Consider the following 18,307-nt stretch of genomic DNA (forward strand, 5'->3'; position numbering starts at 1 on the left):
GAACATCAAAATCAAGCAAATGAGGCAGCAGCGGTCGTAACAGGCTGCGTTTAGTGGTTTTTTTTATGTACAAGAAAAATGATTTTTATGTTTTCACCTTTTGTCTTTTTGTTTTTATTACTTTTAAAGCTTCTCCCCCCACCCCCCAAAAGTGCATATTTACCATTTTTTTTTAGATCTCCCACATTTTATAAAGACTCTCAAATACAGTCTATGGAATGTCTGTGCTCTGTGCCCCCAGGGGCGCCACCGCCAACTCCCCATTCACCAGGCCTGGTCCCCCAAAGTCCAAGGCACCTCATGTCTGGGCCTGGGTGGGGTTGGGGGTACCTGGCACAGGACCCCTGGCCGTTGGCCTCCAGGCAGCCCTGGCCGTGGGATGGGGGTCTCCCCAGCCCCCTCATCTCCTGGTCCTGCCCCCATCCCACCTCCATGTAAATTTATATATTTAGTGCGAGATAGTCTAAACTCTGAGGTTATGACTCCTGGGTGCCCAAGACCCAGGCCGACCCGTCGTGCACCGGCCAACACCACCATTCCAGGAAGGCTGCTTCCTCAGCTTAAATAACTTTTTTAAAATAAAACTGCAAATATAAATATCTTTCTTTCTCAAAAAATAGGATTTTTGCTTTTTTTGTTGGTTTTAAATTTTTTTTTTCCCTTTCAGTCTCTGTTTTGCTTCCTACAATCCTGGCTGCCTGGATGGCCTCGGTTCTGGGGGCCCTGGCCCCTGCCTCGGTCCCACCATGTGCGACACAGCTGATGGGTCTCAGTAGTGCAGACTCCCCAGAAGACCCAGGTGGGAGCTGGGGGCCCCTCCCTTCCAACCTGAGAACCCCCCTCGGAAGGAAGCAGAGGGACAGCCCTGTATAAACAGGGTGACAAGAAGAGATGGCCACATGGGGTCTCCTGGGTGGGCTGCCCGAGGGGGCAGACTTTGGTATGGCCCACTGGAGCCCGGCTGGGCACAGGCCCACACCCATGCCAGGCTGGGCCTGGTCCGGCAGTTTACATTCACTGGTTTTTAATTTTTTTTTTTTTTTGCCTTTTTTTTTCTTTTAATCTCAAAAGGCAGGGTCAGGGTCAGGGTGGGGGACTAGGCAGGGAGCAGCAGCAAGAACATTTATCTCTCTCTCCCAGTCTGGCAGGCTGGAGACTGATCCAGGTGGGGGCTCAGGGTCCCCCATCCTGCCAGGCCCACTACTCCTGCCCCCAAGCTCCCCCCGCCCCCAGCCTCCATCAGAAGTCCCCAGCCTAGACCTCACTCGCGCACACATGCGCACACACACATCCACACAATTTCACCAAGATGATGGAAATAACAATTTCACTTTGTCTTTTTTTTTTTTTTTTGTACCAGGCAGTTAAAAAAAACACCCCAAAGAAAGAAAACACCAAAGAAAACCCCAAACAACCAAACAAAAACACTTTTTTGCTGTGTCCTTTCCGACCAGTCAGCACGTTCCCCCTCAAATATTTGTTTCCTGAAACGCGAGAATTCAGCAGTATCTTTGGCAACACTTTATCACAACCTTAATTTAAAGAATAAAAATAAAATCGATCCACATCTATATACAGTATGTGATTGCGCAGAGTTAGGGGGCTGGGCCGGGTGGGTGGGGGTCCCGGCTCTGGGCCCATGCAGAGGCTGTGGCCCCCGGGACAGACTGGCGGGCAGCAGAATAGGGGTTAAGGCGAGATGGGTGGGCAGGGCTGGTGAAAGCTGGGTGCAGAGCTAGGGGTAGGGATTTAGTGCAATTCCCAAGGAGCTTTGTGTTAAAGTGTGCTTGGCAGGGTTCAGCCCGTGCCCCCACCATAGTCCCAGAGGCCTCAATTCCCCAAGTCGTCACCCCCACTGGCCAGGACGACGGCTGATTTTTCAGTTGGTTTTATTGCAAGGAGGTGTGTGGGTAGGGGAAGAGGGCTCACCCCTCGGGGAACCTCTGGAAGCTGGGATGGGGGGCAGTCCCTGGCCTGGGTGCTCAAGCTCTCTGCTTGGCCTCCACAGATGGTTCTCTGAATCTGGCCCTGTGATGCTGGGGTATGAACAAGGCCACCTGGCCCTGGGCTCCCCTGCCACCCCCCTCAGGAGGGGGGGTTCCTGAGACATTTGGGGGGCTGGCGGAGGCCGGGAGGAGACGAAACCTATCCTGTAGAAACAATGATGAAAGTTGCCTTCTTAAAAAGCTTCCCTTTAAAAAAAGAAAATGAAAAAGGAGATGAGAAGATGGGGTTTGTCACAGAGCAAAAGGGTAGCAGGAGACGGGCCAGCGACTAGAGGAGGGAGCAGGGGCACCCCGTCCCCCGTTCCCCCCCCCGACCTTGGGCATTGACGAGGAAGGATCTCAGCTCAGCAGGATGTGTCTATATACAGGGTCCCACACTAGGCGTTGCATATGCAAGAGGGGGTTAAGGTGCCCTGGCCTCTGGTAACATGGTTTCCCTGCCCTGGCCCCCGTCCGTGGCCTGTGGCTCGGTCAACACCGAGCCTTTGGGGAGCCAGGTGCCAGCCCCCAGATGACAGTCAGTGCCTTTGAGTAAAAAGAGGGGTGCTTTGGGGGGTGTAAGGCCCTGGAGGTGGGGCCTCCTGTCACCCACCTCAAAGGGGATGGCATATCCAAGATGGCAGCTCCTCAGTGGCCACAAGGAAAGGCGGGAAGCCAGTAAGTGGTGAGGATGGGGGAACAGCAAGGAGAGGGGGTAGGTTGGGGGGAACTGGACTGCTCTGGCTGGTTGAAAGGCCAGCCCTCTCTTGGGCCCATCCCTGAGCTAGGAAGTCAGTAAGGAGGGTCCCCACAGACATGGGTGGCCATTGTATGGCTAGTGGGTAATGAGACATCTCTAAATCAGAACCAAAAAAGGGACAGAATGGGAGGGAGTGGGGGACATGGCAGAAATACAAAACCCCAGTCCTGCCTGCCAGGCAAGCCCCCCTGGTGAAGCAGATTCACCCAGAAGACCTTGACCTCACCCATGTCCCCATGGCCTTCCTACTCCCTTCTCACCTGGGGCACAGAATTGGATTCTACATCTGTGGTGGGGTTGTTTTTTTTTATTATTTTGTACAAAAATAAATCAGCTTTTAGGAATCTTTTTGCGCTCTCGCTCGCTCTCTCTCTCTCTTTTTATTTTTTTTTTTTGTCTTTTCAACTTTTCATAGAAGTTGGTTGCAACTTGTAAACATGTTTTTAAATTAAGATAAAGTATAGTACCCGTTCTGTTACAAAGTGCCAAGACTTCTATTGGGGTTGGTTGTCATGTTTTTGTTTCCTTTCGTTTTGTAAAATCTTTTTATTGCTTTTGTGACATTGGAACTTCTGGACTCTTCTCTCCCTCTTCCCTGCCACCGTAAGACCCTGGGTTTCCTCTGCCCTTGGCTGTCTCACCCCACACTGTTGTCTGCTCCTCTGAGGAAAAGTTATATCTTATATATATATCTCTCTCTTTCTATATATATATATATATATATATAAATTTTGTTTTTAAGGAGGAAAAGAGGGGAAAACAATCTAAAAAGTGCTTTAAAAAATTGGAAGAGGGCTAAGGGGAGAAGTGGGGAGGGGGTGAAGACAAGTTTTAAATCTCCAAACTTGAAATGGGGGTCTGAATGACCTGGGTCAGGGGACACAGACAGAGTTGATGGGGACGCTCCAAGAGGTGGCCCCTGGGTGCCCCACTGGGTTTTAAGTGCCATGAAGGAAGGCAACAGAAGCCCCTGGGAGCCATCCTGGTGCCCCCTCTTCCCGTCTTCTCCCCTTTCTCCACACCTGGAAATAAATAGGTTTGTGTTGCAGGGGCCAGGAGATACAGGGGACCACAGACAAGGATAGGAGGCAAGGAGGCTGTGGGGGAGATCGAGGGGGAAGACCCCCACTTAATAAGTGCCCTGAGGAAGGAGGGTGGGGGTAGGTTCAGGGACCATTTTAACGTCCGCTCACAGCGGACGGAAATCATTTAAGGTCTTGTCTGAAAGACTCAGAGAAACCAGCAAGGGGAGAAAAACTAAAGCCCACCCAGTCCTGCCTCGCCCCCTCCCCCCACAGCAGCCCTCATCCCTGCCCGGAACCTGGGACCCTGCCCAGGTCTCGAATGGAATCCCAGACCCCATGGCGGGGCCTGGGGGGGACTCGGAACCCGTGTCCCACACACCCCAAACCAAGCCCCAAAACCCATCGACGGGGTGGAGGGAAAGGGGAGCTGGGGGTGGAGGGCAAGAGTTCCCATGGAGGGAGAGAACTTCATGAAAGAGAAAAATCTGAGAAAAGCACTATCCTAGATCTTGTGATGCTTCATATATATATATCTGTATATATATATATATATATCGATATAGATATCTGTATATAGATAGATTTTTTTTGTGTTTTTTGGGGGGTGGTGGGTGATTTTCTCTCTCTCTCTCCTCTCTCTCTCTCTCTCGGGTTTGTTTTCTCTTTTTGGTTTTCAGGCGAGTCCAGCCGCGAAGCTGCCGTCGGCAGGGTTCCCAGTGGCCCCATCACCACCCCCTCCACCAGCACCCGCTACATTCAACCTGCCCAGGCCATCAGGGCTGGCCTCCTCCTCGTCCTCGTCCTCGTCCTTAAAGTGCTTCTCCTGGCCATTGCGCCGGGCCTCAGGGGAGCCAGGTGGGGCGGAGGCGCTGGGCGGTGCAGTGGCCCCAGGGCCAGGGTCGGGTCCCCCGAGCCCCCCGCCCCGGACTCGGGGCTTGCGGCCACGGCGTGAGGGGACGCCATTACAGCCGTCTTTCTTGAGGTGTCTGTGCAGGTGGTCGGAGCGGACGAAGGTCTTGCAGCAGCTGTCACACTGGTAGGGCCGCAGGCCGGTGTGCACACGCATGTGGTTTTTCAGGTCGTAGTTGTGGGCGAAGGCCGCCCCGCACTGCTGGCACAGGTACGGCTTCTCACCTGTGTGCTTCCTCATGTGCACCTTGAGCTTGTCTTGCCTGTGGAGGGCGCAAGGGTCAGTGGGCGCTGTGCTGGACCCCCTTCCCGGACAACCGCCCAACTCATGCTGGCCTTGAGGCTGAGACTATGACCGAAAGGCAGGCTGTGGCTAGGGATAGTTCTGGGAAAATGGGACAAGGAGCCAGAGGCCCTGGGCCCTGCTTGCTGTGTGGTCTTGGGCAAAAGCTGAACCTCTCTGAACCCCTCTTCTTATCCATAGGAGGACGATAACTGGCCTCCTGCCTGGGGCTCTACCACGTCTCCCAGGTGCTCTGCCCAGGCCACTGCATGGGGCCAGTCACAGAAGGGGCAGCAGGGACTCAGACTGTGCGAGGAGAATACAGAGATTTCCCCAACTGAGGCTCAGAGAGGGGAAGTGACTTGCACCGAGTTGCACAGCGGGTCAGGGGCTGCGAGGTGGAGTCAGCTCCAGTTTCATCACCCCAAACCGTGGCCAGCGTAATTATAGCCCCGCTGCCACAGGCCCTGCTTACTCAACTCTCTAACGTGACTCAGAGGGGCCTCTGGGCTCCTGGGCCTGGAGGAAGGGGTGGGGGCTGGGGCCCCGGGTCAGGGACAGAGAGCAGCCAGGTGAGTGCATGAGGAAAAGAGGTTTGGCCTGGTACCTCTATGCTTCAGTTTCCTTGACTGGCAAATGGGATCAGCCCTGGGTTGGGAATAGGATGGCCAAGAGAACTCCAGGTCAGAATGAAATAGCCTGAGGCCTGTGGTTGGGGTCATAGGTCAGCCTGCTCACCTCTGCAGACCCTGGCTTGCTGAGCCCTCACGAAGCCGTTCCTCTCAGGTGCAGAGACCCTGAAGGGCAAGGCCCATAGCCACCTCCATGCCCCATCTGGAGGAGGATGGAGCCCCCAAAACTAAAAGAACCACAATCTCACCAAAGGGGTGAGCCAGGCCACCAATTACACTGCTTGCCTCTGGTAGCTGTCCTTTGCCCCCTGCCTGATATTCCTGGGCCCTGTACTCCAGGCCACACCCTCCTGTTCTGGCCTGTAGGAAAGGGGCCAGGGGTCAGCCCCCAGGTCCTATTCCCAAGGGGCAGAGCTGGGAAGCTGGGACAATGCCTTCTTTCTTCAGTCTGGGTGGGTGTGGCTGGGGGAACCCCAGGGTGGGTGGGGGTAGGGGGTGGTGCTGAGTCACTCAGCCTGGCCAGGCCCCTGCACGTCAACCCCTCCACCCCCACTAGACTGGCCCACAAGGCCCAGTCAGCTACCTCTGGACTTTTAAGACCAAATCACAAATTTCCCAGCCAGACCTCAAACTCCTGCCCAAGGACCAAGCCCAGTGGCTCCTGCGCCAATTCCCTCCCCTGACTGCAGTGGTCCCTGAGCTGAACTGGTCTCAGAGGCTTTGTACGGGCTGTTCCCTCTGCCTGAACCTTCCCCCGACTCCTTCCCTCACCTCCTTCAGGTCTCGGCTCTGTTTAAAGCAGCACCCACAGCTTTTCCCCTCCCTTTGTTCTCGGCTCTCTTCACGTTCCACCAGCTAGTGTTATCAGTTCTTTGATTTTATCTCACGCAAGCTTTGTCCACAGGGATTTTGGCCTATCTCTCCACTTCTGCATCCCCAGCGCCTAGAACAGGGCCTGGCACCCAGAAGGTGCCCCATAAACGTTGGCCGAATGAAGTAAGTTTCCAGACTCACAGGAGACTTAAAGTGACTCAAACAACTGAGCTCCCTGCTCCCTACTAGGCTGTTGGCCTCTCCCAAAGCAAAAATTCTCCTCCAGTCCCAAGAACCAACCCTGGTGCTCCTTCTCTCGGCTCCCGAAGCACCACCTGGCATGTTTTATGTTCTATGCAGTCATATGGTTTAGTGCCTGCACCCAAAGGCTGCTCTGAAGGGACACACTGGGCGAGGGCACCCCAAAATGAATATGGTGCTGCTGCCTACGTCCCTGGAGGCTGTGTGTGTGTGTGTGTCTGCACGTAGCTGCAATTTGAGCAAAGGACCCAGGAAGCCACCCAACACCCTCCACCCCTGCCAGTGGCGCTGGCTCACCTGGTGAATCGGACCTTGCAGATGTTGCATTCATAGGGCTTCTCACCGGTGTGGGTCCGGATATGCCGCGGGAGCTTGCCAGCGCCCTGGATGACCTTCTCACAGATGGGGCACTTCTGGAAGGCCTTGGCCCGGATCTTCTTCTCCACCTTCTGCGACCAAGCCGGGTAGACGTCGCTGTCATGGGTACTGCTGAAATACTTCAGGTAGTAGTCCATGACACCCTTGTCGTCTGCCCTGGACTCGTCGTCGCTGTCCCCCGCCGCCGCTGACCCCGCTCGGCCCACCGACGACATCATCTGCTGTAGCAGTGTGCTAGCCGCAAGCCCGTCCGCATCGGTCCCATCGCCGTCCTCACCCTCAGCTGTTCCCGACAGGAAACCAGGAGAGTCCCCTGGCTCCGGGGCTACTTCTGACAGTGAGACCTCCTCCTCCCCACCCCGGCCATAGTGGCCGTTCTGTGTGGCAGCTGGAGGGGCCACGGAGGGTGGAAAGAGGCCCCCTGCAGGGGTATCCTCATCCCGCTCTGGCCACAGACCCGGGTTGCTGTCGCCCTCGTCCCCATCCCCGGCTGGGGGCCGCTCAGCCGGGGGGCCAGGTCCATAGAAGTCCAAGCCATTGCAGTCACCTGCAGCCACAGCAGCCACAGCTGCAGCCACGGCCTCCTTGGTGGCGTCCAGGTCATCCTCAGATGCGCCAAAGGCTGACCATGGAAAGCTGGCGGCGGCAGCTGCAGCAGCGGCTGCTGGGGGCAGGCTGTTCATGGGGTTACTCTGGAAGAACTCGAGGTACTCCTTGGCACGGAGGAGGTTTCGCTGATCAATTTGATCTACCAGGTCCAGCTGCCCAGCATCAGTGCCCCCATCGGCTGCCAGGATCTGCCTGTCAAGGAGGTCGGCGCAGACGTGGCTCACGGCGTGTATCTCCAACAGGCGGGCAGCACTGAGGATGTCACTCACGTTGGCTGTGCTGACAGTCAGCGTGGCCGTATAGGCAAAGTCCATGAGAGCTGTGAGCGCCTCGGCACTGACGAAGTCAATCTCGTACACGTTCTGCTGATCTACCACGGCGCCCGATGTGAACAGCTTCTTGAAGTACTGGCTGCAGGCCGCCAGCACTGAGCGGTGCGTGGGAAACTCGCGGCCCTCCACCAGGATCACCACGTCACACAGCAGGCCTTGTGTCCGCTGCTCGTTGAGCCCACTCAGAATGTCACTACTGTGGTCGGGGAACGGAATCCCAATGGGGCCGTCCACGCCGCCGGCCATTTTCCGCGCCGAGACCTACAGCACCAGAGAGGAAGGGGTGGTCGTGAATATGGGAGGGACCCACCCTGTTTCCCCAGATGTGCACCAGGGCAGTCCATGTCTGGTTCTGCAGAACGTGAGATTATGCTAGCAAAACTCACACTGGGTGCTTGAGAGATGAAGACTGGCATCCGCCCCTTCACTAGAGGGCTCACAGGCATGCCAAAGGGCAATGTGAGGTGATGCGGGAGCATACAGTAGGTGCTCAATAAATGTCTCAATACAAGTTGTTACCTAATGAATCTGAGTGCAGGCTTCTACCCATACTCTCCCTAGGAGGCCATGGTGGGGATATTCACAAGGCTCCTACTGTACACTGTCATGCTTGAGCCCCCGGCAGTCCCATAGGGCAGCACCATCTCTACTGCAGAAATGTGAAGAGAGGGCTCAGGGAGAGGAGCCCATGTGCCCAAGGCCCCATACCTCTGCCCCAACCAATATCCAACTGGCTTGGCTGTGCATCCCCACCAGTCCCCTCGGCCTCTCTGACCCTCACTGCCTCATGGTGAGGCCTAGTTCTCTTGGGGGCCTCTGAAGCCAAGGCCTAGCTGGGGTCACTGAGGCCATGGGTTTGCCCTGGTGTGGGGTGCCAGTGACTCTGAAGGACAAACACCTTTCTGCCCCATTGGAGCCCCAGGACAGCTTGGCCCTGGCAGTGAATAATGGGGAAACCAGGCCACCTGTCACCCCAGCCACCCCATCAAGGAGGAGCCTCCTGCCTGCCCAGCTCTCTCTAACTTTCAACCCCCCTGACTGCCCTGTAAAGCCAGGACAAGGCCCTGCCACTTTCTGGGCCTCAATCTCCCCATCTGTCAAATGGGCAGAAGCCTTTGGAAGAGCAGGCCATTGAGAGAACTCTGTCTGTCTGTCCCACCCCTCTCCCCACCCCTCCTTTTTTCCGCCTTCCCCTGGGCTGTGACTCATCCACCCACTCGGGCGCTTGTGCAACCCTCTGGCTCCTGTCCCCACCCCTCCACCCTCTCCGGGGAGCCCCCGGCTGTCCCAAGCCACCCAACACAACCCACATTCCTCCAGGCCCAACCAGCTGGCTCTTGGGCCACAGCTCGTGGACAGCAGGGAGTGGGCTGAGCTGGGCCTTCCTCAGCCTCCTAAGGACCCCAGCCTCTCAGCCAAGCAGCCCAGCCCAACTCTAACCCAGATCCCTCCTGCAGTGCTGTGAGTGGGATTCAGGTAGCTGGCCCAGCAAGGGAGCCCAGGGTTGGTCCGGCAGGGTACAAGGCCAGGATGGAACTGTCCCGACCCAGGGCTGCCCTGGGAGTGGGGTCCAGGCCTCAGAGCTGACAGAGGCCTTTGTGTAATGCTCAGGCAGGCACCACACTTCCCAGGACGTCTCTCTCCGAGGCCCGCCCTCTTTCTTGCAGACTGCACCAGCTGCTCCGCTGGCCCCTCTGTTCTGCCAGCCCGGGGGGGGGGGGCTCGGCTCAGATGTGGCTGCTGAGAGCAGGAGGATGGAGGTCAACCCCATCTGAGGATCGATCAGCCATCAGAGGAGCCCCTTGTGGTGGCTCCCACCCCCTTTCACCATCTGCTGTCTGGCCTCTGAGCTCCAGAGAGTAAATGGAATCAGACCAGCCTCACCCCTCCTCATTTTCCTCCCCATCCAGGCGACCAACACCCCAAGATGGCTACCCTAGCCCTGCTTGCCACTGTCCCCCGGGTGCCCCTAGGGTCCCCTTGGACCTTGAGGTATCTCCAGGGGTCTCAAGGTCACAACCTGAAATAGTTCAGGTGACTCACCCCCACCCTCCCTCAAGCACTGAGCACACCAGGCCAGGGGGCCAGCACAGCCCTACTTTAAGTGTTAAGATACCCAGGCTTCCTCCCGCTTTGCCAGAAGCCACCCAGCTGAAAGGTGCAAGCTTGGGTCTCAAACCTGACCCGGGACACTGGTCTCCACTAGGGGGATGAAGTGGGCCGTGTGCAAAGGGCCTAGAGTGGCGGTCGCCAGCCGGTGGTCCGTGAGGTCTGAAAGGTTGGCGACCGCTGGTTTAAGGAAACCTTTGGAGCAGTGGTTGCCAACTGGTGGTCCATGAGGTCTGAAAGGTTGATGACAGCTGGCCTAGAGTATCCATATCCCTGTCCTCTCCCAGTTGGAGCTTCTATTCCCCAGATAATCATCAGAGACCCTCCCTCAAAGGGCAGGGCCTGGGGAAGTGTCAACCAAGGAAAGTCCCCATGAGAGTAGCATGATCCCCCATTTTACAGATGAGAAAACCAAGGCCCAGAGACTTATAAAATCCTGCCAAAGGGTGCCCAGCAAGGTTGATCCATAGGTTCTGGGGTCCAAGAGCTGACAGAGGTCAGAGGCTGGCCCCCGACCTACCCAACAAGCCATCATCTCTTTCCTCACCCTGGAAACTAAACTGGCTCTGCAGACACCTGACCCACACCCTCTCTCCAGGAACACATCTCACCTGCCTACCATGCCCAGAGCCACTGCCCCATCTGGGTCTCTCAGGGTTCTCCCTCTAAGAAAGAAGTGGAAGAGCCTATTAGATGGGAAAAGGACAGCTGAGCCCTCTTGGTGGGTCAGGTGGGGCCTGGAAGGAAAACACCCACTGTGTGCCCTGGGATTGTCTCAACAGGAGAACTTGACCTAGTAGGTACTCTGAAAGTGGGGGTTTCCTTGGTAGTGACAATCCAACAAAACTTCTCTCCTCCAGGAAAGTACCACCCCCATGACAGCCAGTGCTAGGGTCCCCAGAGGTCAGGATCACCTGGGTTGTCCTTCATCACAACTCCACCCCCCAGAGAGCCTGCCCTCCTGGGATTTCCGGGGCCTCTGTTGACTCCTCAAGCTAAGGGGCAGGCCTCAGCAGGCTCCTCCTGGGCTGGAAGTGGGGTGCCCTCCTCCCTCTGGGCCACTCCTAGGCCCCTATGCTGGGCCCTCCCTTGGGTGGCGCACAGTAGGAGCACAGCATTCAACGAGAACCAAAGACGCTATGGGCTAGAGAGAGCCCACACCCAGCCCCACCCACCCAGCTAACTGACACACCCAGGACCAGGGGACAGTGCTGCTTCCACCTCCCATCTAACTTCGGCTCACTTAGGAGGCAGGACCTCCTCTGGAGAGGCACCTTCATTTCATCCTCTCCACAATAAAGCCCTGGGTTTTACAGAGGAGGAGAGGCTTGGAGAGACGACCAGGCTAGCAGCCAGGTGGGGACTAAGACTCTGCTCTGAGCTGGCCTGAATTGCTGCCTCTCAACAGCAGGGACACAGGGGTGAGGTCAGAAATGCCTTGACCTGGTCCCAGGAGCAGCAAGTGTCACCCAGGAAGGACCCCAACATCATAGGAAGGGTGTCCCGGCATGGGGGACAGCAGAGGAAAAAGACTGGAGGTGGGTGCTTAGGAGAGGGGACTTGGGGAAGGAGAGGCTGCATTAACAGGCGGCTTTCCAAGGTCAGGCAAAAGGTGAGGATTGGGGCTGGGCCTCCTTCTCCCACCCACACTCCTCAGGAAAAAGAGGGGATGGCCAGCAGGGGGTAGGCAGGTCATCACCAGCCAAGGCCTTCCTGGAGGAGTGTTTGGGACAGGGGCAGCTTCATTAGGGGGTCAAGACCCCTGCATTCCCCGACCCAGAGAATACAAAAAGAAACCAAAGAAACATTAAACACCTACTACATGCCAGGCCTGGCAGCCCAGATCCAAACCCCAACTCCTCCACTTCCAAGCTGGGTGACCTTGGGCAAGAGGCAGCAACCCTCTGTGCCTCAGTTTCCTCAAGGGTCTTGACAGTGGCAAGAGGGCTGGGGGTGCTCTAGGTCCAGAGTCCCACTCTCATCCACTCAGCAAACATTGCCTGGGGACCTACTATGTGCTAGTGCAACCCCAACAAGGCTGTTCGCCTCCCCCTTGTGGATGAGGGGCTTTTTGAACTTCATTTCTGAATGTTATTCCAGCCACCTCACCACCCACTCTGTGCCAAGGAAGTGGGTCATGGTGCCCAAGGAAGAAACCAGGGGAGCAAAACCAGGCCCAGAGAGGGTGGGCGTTTGGTCCAAGGTCACAAAGCAAGCCTAGTGCCCAGGTTCAGCTGCCAGGCCCACGCCCGGCCGCCCCCTCCCCCTCCCAGGCACACAGCCTGTGTTGCAAGGTTGGTCCCGCCGGGTTACCCTGCCCTGACTTGGTGCCAATCCCCGCCTGGCCCAGTCCCTGGCTGGGGGTTTAATGGGACAGGAATTCAGCATCTCGATTGGGCGGGGGGGGACGACACCAAAGGCCCAGAGTGGCTGCTGGCTGCCCCCTGCCAGCCTGCCCCCTACCCCCCTGCCCTCACAGGCCTCTCTCTGGCCAGACACCAGCAAACAGGCCTTCGGCCATTTTATGTGTCCATTTATTGCCCTAAATGGGGAGGGGCTTCCTGCCCCAGCCTTAAAGGGCCAGAGGCAGGAAGGCTGCAGGCCTAGTGGGAAGTGTTTGTGTGGGGGTGAGGGTGGGAGGATGAGGTCATGGGGATCCCATCTGACCCCCAACTCATGGGTGGGGCTCAGGCTCACCCTGTTCCCACGCTTTGAGTGCTGTCATGGACCAGGAAGTACAGCCCCACCACCAAGACTGGGTTCCAAGAGGAAGCCCCGGGAAGACAGCCATTCAGGGTGAGGTAGAAGGAAGCAGCTTCCCGTCACTGCAGTAAGCAAAGCCGGGCTTCGAAGAATCCCATCACTGTCTACCCTGCCTTGCTCAGGCTGCACCTGCTTATCCAAGATGCCGGTGAGAGGCCTGGGTGACCTCTAGGAGCTCTGCTCTTTCTGCTTCCAGACCTCTCCTTCTCCCTCCCCCAGGCCTGCTTGTCACCTGGAGCACTGGCACAACCCCCACCCCCACCCCCTGCAGGTGGAGGGCTTTGCGTGGAAGCCCCAAAAGGGTGCTCAGTCTGTTGAGGCCCTAGTGTCCTGTGCCCATAAATCCAGCCAGTTCCCTCCCAAAAAACACATCCTGATGGGAGGTGGGACTAGGCCTTGTTTTCCAGTTAAACCAGAAAGGTGTGGGTGGGGAAGCTTCTACCAAGTGGCTGTCCACAGCCTGCTGGGAGGACAGATGGAGGGGCTGGTCCTTTGGCCATGCTCCTCAGAAGAGCCAGATTCTCCAGGTGGCACCAGCGCTTTGGTGCTCCAAGCTCGGGCCTCGGGCCCTAAGGACAGTCGAGGTCTGATCTCAATGATCTCAACATCCATTCTTACAGCTCTGGGAGGCAGGGTCACTGCCCCACTTTACAGCAGGAAACTGAGGCTCCGAGAGAGAAAAGCTACTTGCCCAGGTACACAGCAGAGGTGGATTTGATCACCGGCCACCTGGCTCCATCTGGCCTAACTAGTCTTCCCAGGGCTCCTTCCCCTCCCCCACCAGACTGCCCCTAGGTACCAGCAGATGACTAAATCCCCCACCCTGGGGGCCTTGGGGCTGAGGGACAGCTTATTCTCACGCCCCCTCAGAGCTGCCTTATGATGGCCCAGAAAAGGAAAAGGCTTGCCAGAGGTCACACAGGGCACTTGGGGCAGGGCTGGAGTCCAGCCAACATCTGTGAACTCAGGGAAGGGCCCTGACCCCAAGGGGCATCAACACAGGCATGCAGGAGGGGCTCCCCCTAGGTCCTGACACTGCACAGCAGTCGCTCAACAAACATTCCTGAGGAATCACTATGTCCTCACAACGACACTGTTGGGCCGAAGGTAACCTCCTCATTGGACTGATGGGAAAATTGAAGGTGGCAGCGGGGAAATGACCTCCCTCCATGGACCTCAGATGGAGCCAAAGGCCAGGCTGGGATTGGACCACACTGGCCCCCACCCAAGCCTGTTCCTCTGGTCCCCACTGACCAGGGCTGCTGCCGGGTGGTTTATGGTCTCTCAGGTGCCTGGAACCAAGGTGACAGGTGGGGGGTGCAGAGTGTCTCAGACACCCAGGAGGCACACACTCCAGCAGAATCCCTGTTGTTCCCTGGGCTGACCCAGGTGCTTCCTCCATGAGAGAAAAAGAGAAAACAGGTAGTCTACAGGCACCACTTGGGGGACCCTACAACAAGCCTATGTTACAGGGGGGGACACAGGCTTTGAGAGGCCAAGGGGCATGTCCAAGGTCACAGATCCAGAGCACTGGCACTGGCAACCCTAGCAGCTCCCCTCCTAGGGCTGGCTCTGCTTCAGAGGGGCTGGCCCTGAGTCCTAGCTCTCGTGAGGTGACCTCCTCAGGTGTAATGGGTCATAAAACAAAGAGCCCTGCCCGTCTCTGATGGCCAAGGTGCAGGACTGTGGCTTGGAGGGGGCAAGAAAGGGCCTGGCGGGCCTTAAAGGTGCCTGCCAGGGAAAGCTGGGAGACAGGGAACTGGGACTCATGCTGTGTGACCTTGGGCACCTCAGGTTCTCTCTGAGCCTCATTATTCTTTGGGCAAAGGGTTTAATAAGCCCCGGGAAAGCTCCATTTGGCCAACAGGTGCCTGCTGTCAACCTCCTGGCCCTCTGGAAGACAGGTGGGCAGACGCCCCTCAGCTGGGACGCAGGGAGGACTCTGGACAAGTCCTGAGCCGGAAGGCAGACCACAGGGGTCAGATCCAGCTTTGGCTGGGTGACCTTGGGCTGCTCTCTGCTTCCCCTGGGCCTCAGTCTCCCCTGCCCAACAAGGAACCCGCTCTGAGGTTTGCTGTAAGCCCCTGAGTTCCCACACTCATGTTTAGCCTCCCCTCTGAGCCTTGGTTTCCTCAAATGTCGGTGGGGACTGCCACCAGCCTGACCCAGCTGTTGGTCAGGAGGCCCCAAGGAAAAGAAAGGAAGTAAAAAAACAAACACAGGACTTGCTACTGCCCTGGAACCTTCCCCACTGGACGAAGGCTGTGCCCTGCCTGCTGGATCTCAGTCTCCCACACAGAGAAAGGGACGCATCCACTCCCTGCAGCCACCCCAGCCGCTTCTCAGAGGGCCTCTGCTCAGAGTTGTATGGCTCCCAGCACGCCAGGGTGCTGACTGGCCACCCGGCAGCCAATCAGAACTGAATAATAAATACCCCCCCAAAGTGACCCACGAATTAAAATTTCAGTGTCCCCGATGGCTCCTCTTTCTTCATTAGGCATGCGGATCCCAGGGCTTCGCTCTTCCAGCCACTGGCTCCTGCCCCCCCTACTCTCCCAGGCTCTTGTCTCCACAGCGATGGCTGGCGGTAAACAGAGACCCGAGCCCAGCTGATAAGTGCCTGGCATGCTCTAGGGGCCCCACTGGGGGGTGGTCCTGGGGGAAAATGCCCCGGGCCTGGAGCAGCAGGGCCGGGCCTGGACTCTCCAGACCTCTCCCAAGACCAGCTCTGCCAATAGGAAGTGATTGGCTGGTCCTGGGGAGGGCCCCCCCAGTGTGGGAGCGGCACACTCAGGGTTACGCCCTGGCCGTGTTGGGTGTGTGTGGGGGGGTGACATGGAATTCTAGCCGCCCTTTCCCTCTCAGGCCAACCCTGCTCCTGAAGGCAGCTGGCAGGGAGAGGGGAAGCACACCAGGCCTGCCACCCATGGGTGAGCCAGGTGGGCAGCCCGGGGAAGGGGCACCAACACCTCTTACTTCCGCCACCTGGCTGGGGGAAGAGAGGAGTTGCCTGCCTCCCCCCTGCCCATCTGCCAACTGCTGGCTGCATTCCCCAAATATTTAGTGAGTGCCCACTGGGCGCCCCGGCCTGGTTGGACAGTAATCTCCTGCTGCGGTCCACCCGGTTCCCCAGCCAGCGCGGGCAGTGTCTCCCATAACCCGCAAAGGCCCGAGCCTGCGGGGGGAGGCACTCAGCTCCAGCGCTTGGCTCAGGCCCCTGCCCGGTTCCCAGGCCCCGCGCTGGGGGAGAGGGCCGGTTCCTAGCCTAGGGAGGGAGGCAGAGTAAGGGAGGGAGCCAGATCCCACCAAGTCCTCGGCCCGGGCTCAGGGTTCGCACGTGGTGGTGGCGTCAAAGGAAAGGAGGGGGGGGTCTGGGCCAGAGGAGACAGGGTCACGCGCTTTGGGGGCGCGGGCGGCGGAGAGGCGTGCTCTCTGCCCCCTCTCCCGGGGCCCTGGCCGGGGCCGGGGCCGGGGCCAGGCGGCGGCGCGGGCAGGGCGAGGGGCCAGGCCGGTCCCCCCACCCAGGGATGAGTCAGGCCCGGGCAGGGGCAGGAAGCGGCCCCCTCCCCCGCGCCGGCCGCAGCGCACGGCCCCCGCCCCGGCCTGCGGGCCCCCGCCGCACCGCCCGACCGGGGGGCTCCTACCTCCTTCCCGGGTCAGCGGCGAGGGGGCCCGGCCCCGGCGGCGGCGGCGGCGGCGGTGGCGGCGGCAGGGCAGGCTTCCTCCGAGGGGCCGGGAGACGGCAGTGAGCCTGGCTCCGCGCCACCCCCCGCCGCCGGCGGCCAATCCCCACCCGGACTGGGGGGAGGGCGATGCAAATTACCCCGGATCTGGGTCCGCCCGCCCGCCTTCCCCACGCCCGGGCCCGGCCTGCACTAGGCCGCGCATCCCCGGGCTCGCAGGAGAGGCGCGGCCGCTCCGGCCGCCGCCCTCCCCGGGGAGCACCGGGTGGGTGACAGCCCCCCCCCCCCCACGACCGGGGCAGGGGGCCGAGAAGAGGGGGGCTGGGGACGGTTACACAACCAGGCAGGGAGGGGCCCCGGGGCGGGAAGGGGGCCGGCCCGCGGGCCGCGCAGCCGGAAGCCGGGGACCGCCACCGGCCCCCGGCGAGGGGAGCCTAGCTTCAGGCCCCACCCCCGAGCCTGCTGGGCCCGCCCCTGCGCCGCACCGCGCGATCGGCCCGCGCCCATTGGCTTGCCGGCCCGCCGCTCACCGCCCCTCCTCCGCACCGCCCCTACCCGCGTGCCGCGGCGGGCCACCGACGCGGCGCACCCTGGGACTTGTAGTCCGAGCTGCCTACCACCTGCCTGCCGCAAACGGCAGGAAGACTACGACGCCCAGAGGAGCCCGCGGGCGCGCCCGCCCACCCGGACACCCTACCCCTTCCCCCTCCTTTGCAAAGCCCCCCTCCCTGTTTCTCAGCCCCCTCCCCCCTATATCCCATGGAGCTCAATCCTGGCCAATTCCAACGTATACACGCAGCACCGAATTGGCCCCGGGAAGTGGGGAAAGCGCCCCCAGTACTCAGCAGCAAACTTAGCACGCGACGCGGCCCCCTTCTTCCCACGCCGGCTCCCCCCACCCTCAGTGCAGCCCCGCTCCCCCTCCCCCGCTTTCCGCGCGCCTGGGAGCCCCGAAAAGCCATGCACCCGGGGGGTGGGGAGCAGGCAGTTGGCGCACAAGCCCATGCACTTCGCCCCCAATTCCACCTCCCAGGAGGCGCCCCCTCCCCGGGCTCGGGATCCAGAGCGCTTCCAGCCTCTCGGCAGCTGCAAACCACCCCCTCCTCTGAAACTTGCGGGACGTCCCTGGCTCCCCGGGTCTCCCCTTCCCGAGAGAGCACGGGTGGGCGCAGAGCCCCCGGTTCGTCCTCGCACTGCACCCTGTGCTGGGGACCGCGCCGGGCGCTGACTTACCTCGCGGGGCCGGGCCGGAGCCGGGCTGGGCCGGGGCGCGCGGGACCGGGGCCCGGAGTTGGGACTGGGCTCCTCACCCGCTCGCCTCCGGGGTCTGCGTCTCGCTCTTCCCCTCGCTCGCCCTCCCCTCGTCTCTCCCTCGCTCCGGCGGCGGCGGCGGCGGCGTCACTGCCCCTACAGTAACTGTACAGTACAGCCAAAGCCCCGTATGATGCTCGCGACTCCCTTCCTGGTTTCTCCGAGGGCAAGAGGGGTCCTCCCTTGTCTTAAAGGTGCCGCAGCCGCCGGCCCCCCCCCCGCCCCGCGCCCAGCCCGCCCCCCCCCACCCCCCGGCCTCGGAGGCCAGAACAGGCTCGGCAGGTCCCCTCTTGCCACGTCTCTGCCCTCCCGTGGGGCTTCGCCCGCTGCGCCAGGGAGACCGAGCTGTTATTAGGTTTTGTCAAGTTGGGGGGGGGGGTCCAGCCCGCCCCCAGGGTGCCCCCCTTCCTCTGACCTCTCCGCCCCGCTGCGCGGCGCCGTGCCAGCTTGCCAG

General features: G+C 59.6%; 1 protein-coding gene across 2 annotated transcripts; it reads right to left on the reverse strand.

Annotated features, from left to right (window-relative positions):
* Positions 1-11: 11 nt before the first annotated feature.
* Positions 12-18,047, reverse strand: ZBTB7A (zinc finger and BTB domain containing 7A). Of its 2 annotated transcripts, none has more exons than XM_070415816.1 (3): positions 17,776-18,047; positions 6,966-8,248; positions 12-4,942 (listed from the first exon to the last, which is right to left on the reverse strand). In XM_070415816.1, the coding sequence occupies exons 2-3, from the start codon at positions 8,231-8,233 to the stop codon at positions 4,444-4,446; spliced, it is 1,767 nt and encodes a 588-aa protein (XP_070271917.1). In that variant the 5' UTR covers positions 8,234-8,248; positions 17,776-18,047; the 3' UTR covers positions 12-4,443. The 2 variants fall into 2 exon arrangements, with proteins under 2 accessions (XP_070271917.1, XP_070271916.1); XM_070415815.1 differs by lacking the exon at positions 17,776-18,047 and adding an exon at positions 16,504-16,813.
* Positions 18,048-18,307: the final 260 nt, after the last annotated feature.

The sequence above is a fragment of the Myotis yumanensis genome, unplaced genomic scaffold (genome assembly GCF_028538775.1).
Source record: "Myotis yumanensis isolate MYYU_CA2020_CCGP unplaced genomic scaffold, mMyoYum1.0.hap1 SCAF_5, whole genome shotgun sequence".
NCBI classification, from domain to species: Eukaryota; Metazoa; Chordata; class Mammalia; order Chiroptera; family Vespertilionidae; genus Myotis; species Myotis yumanensis.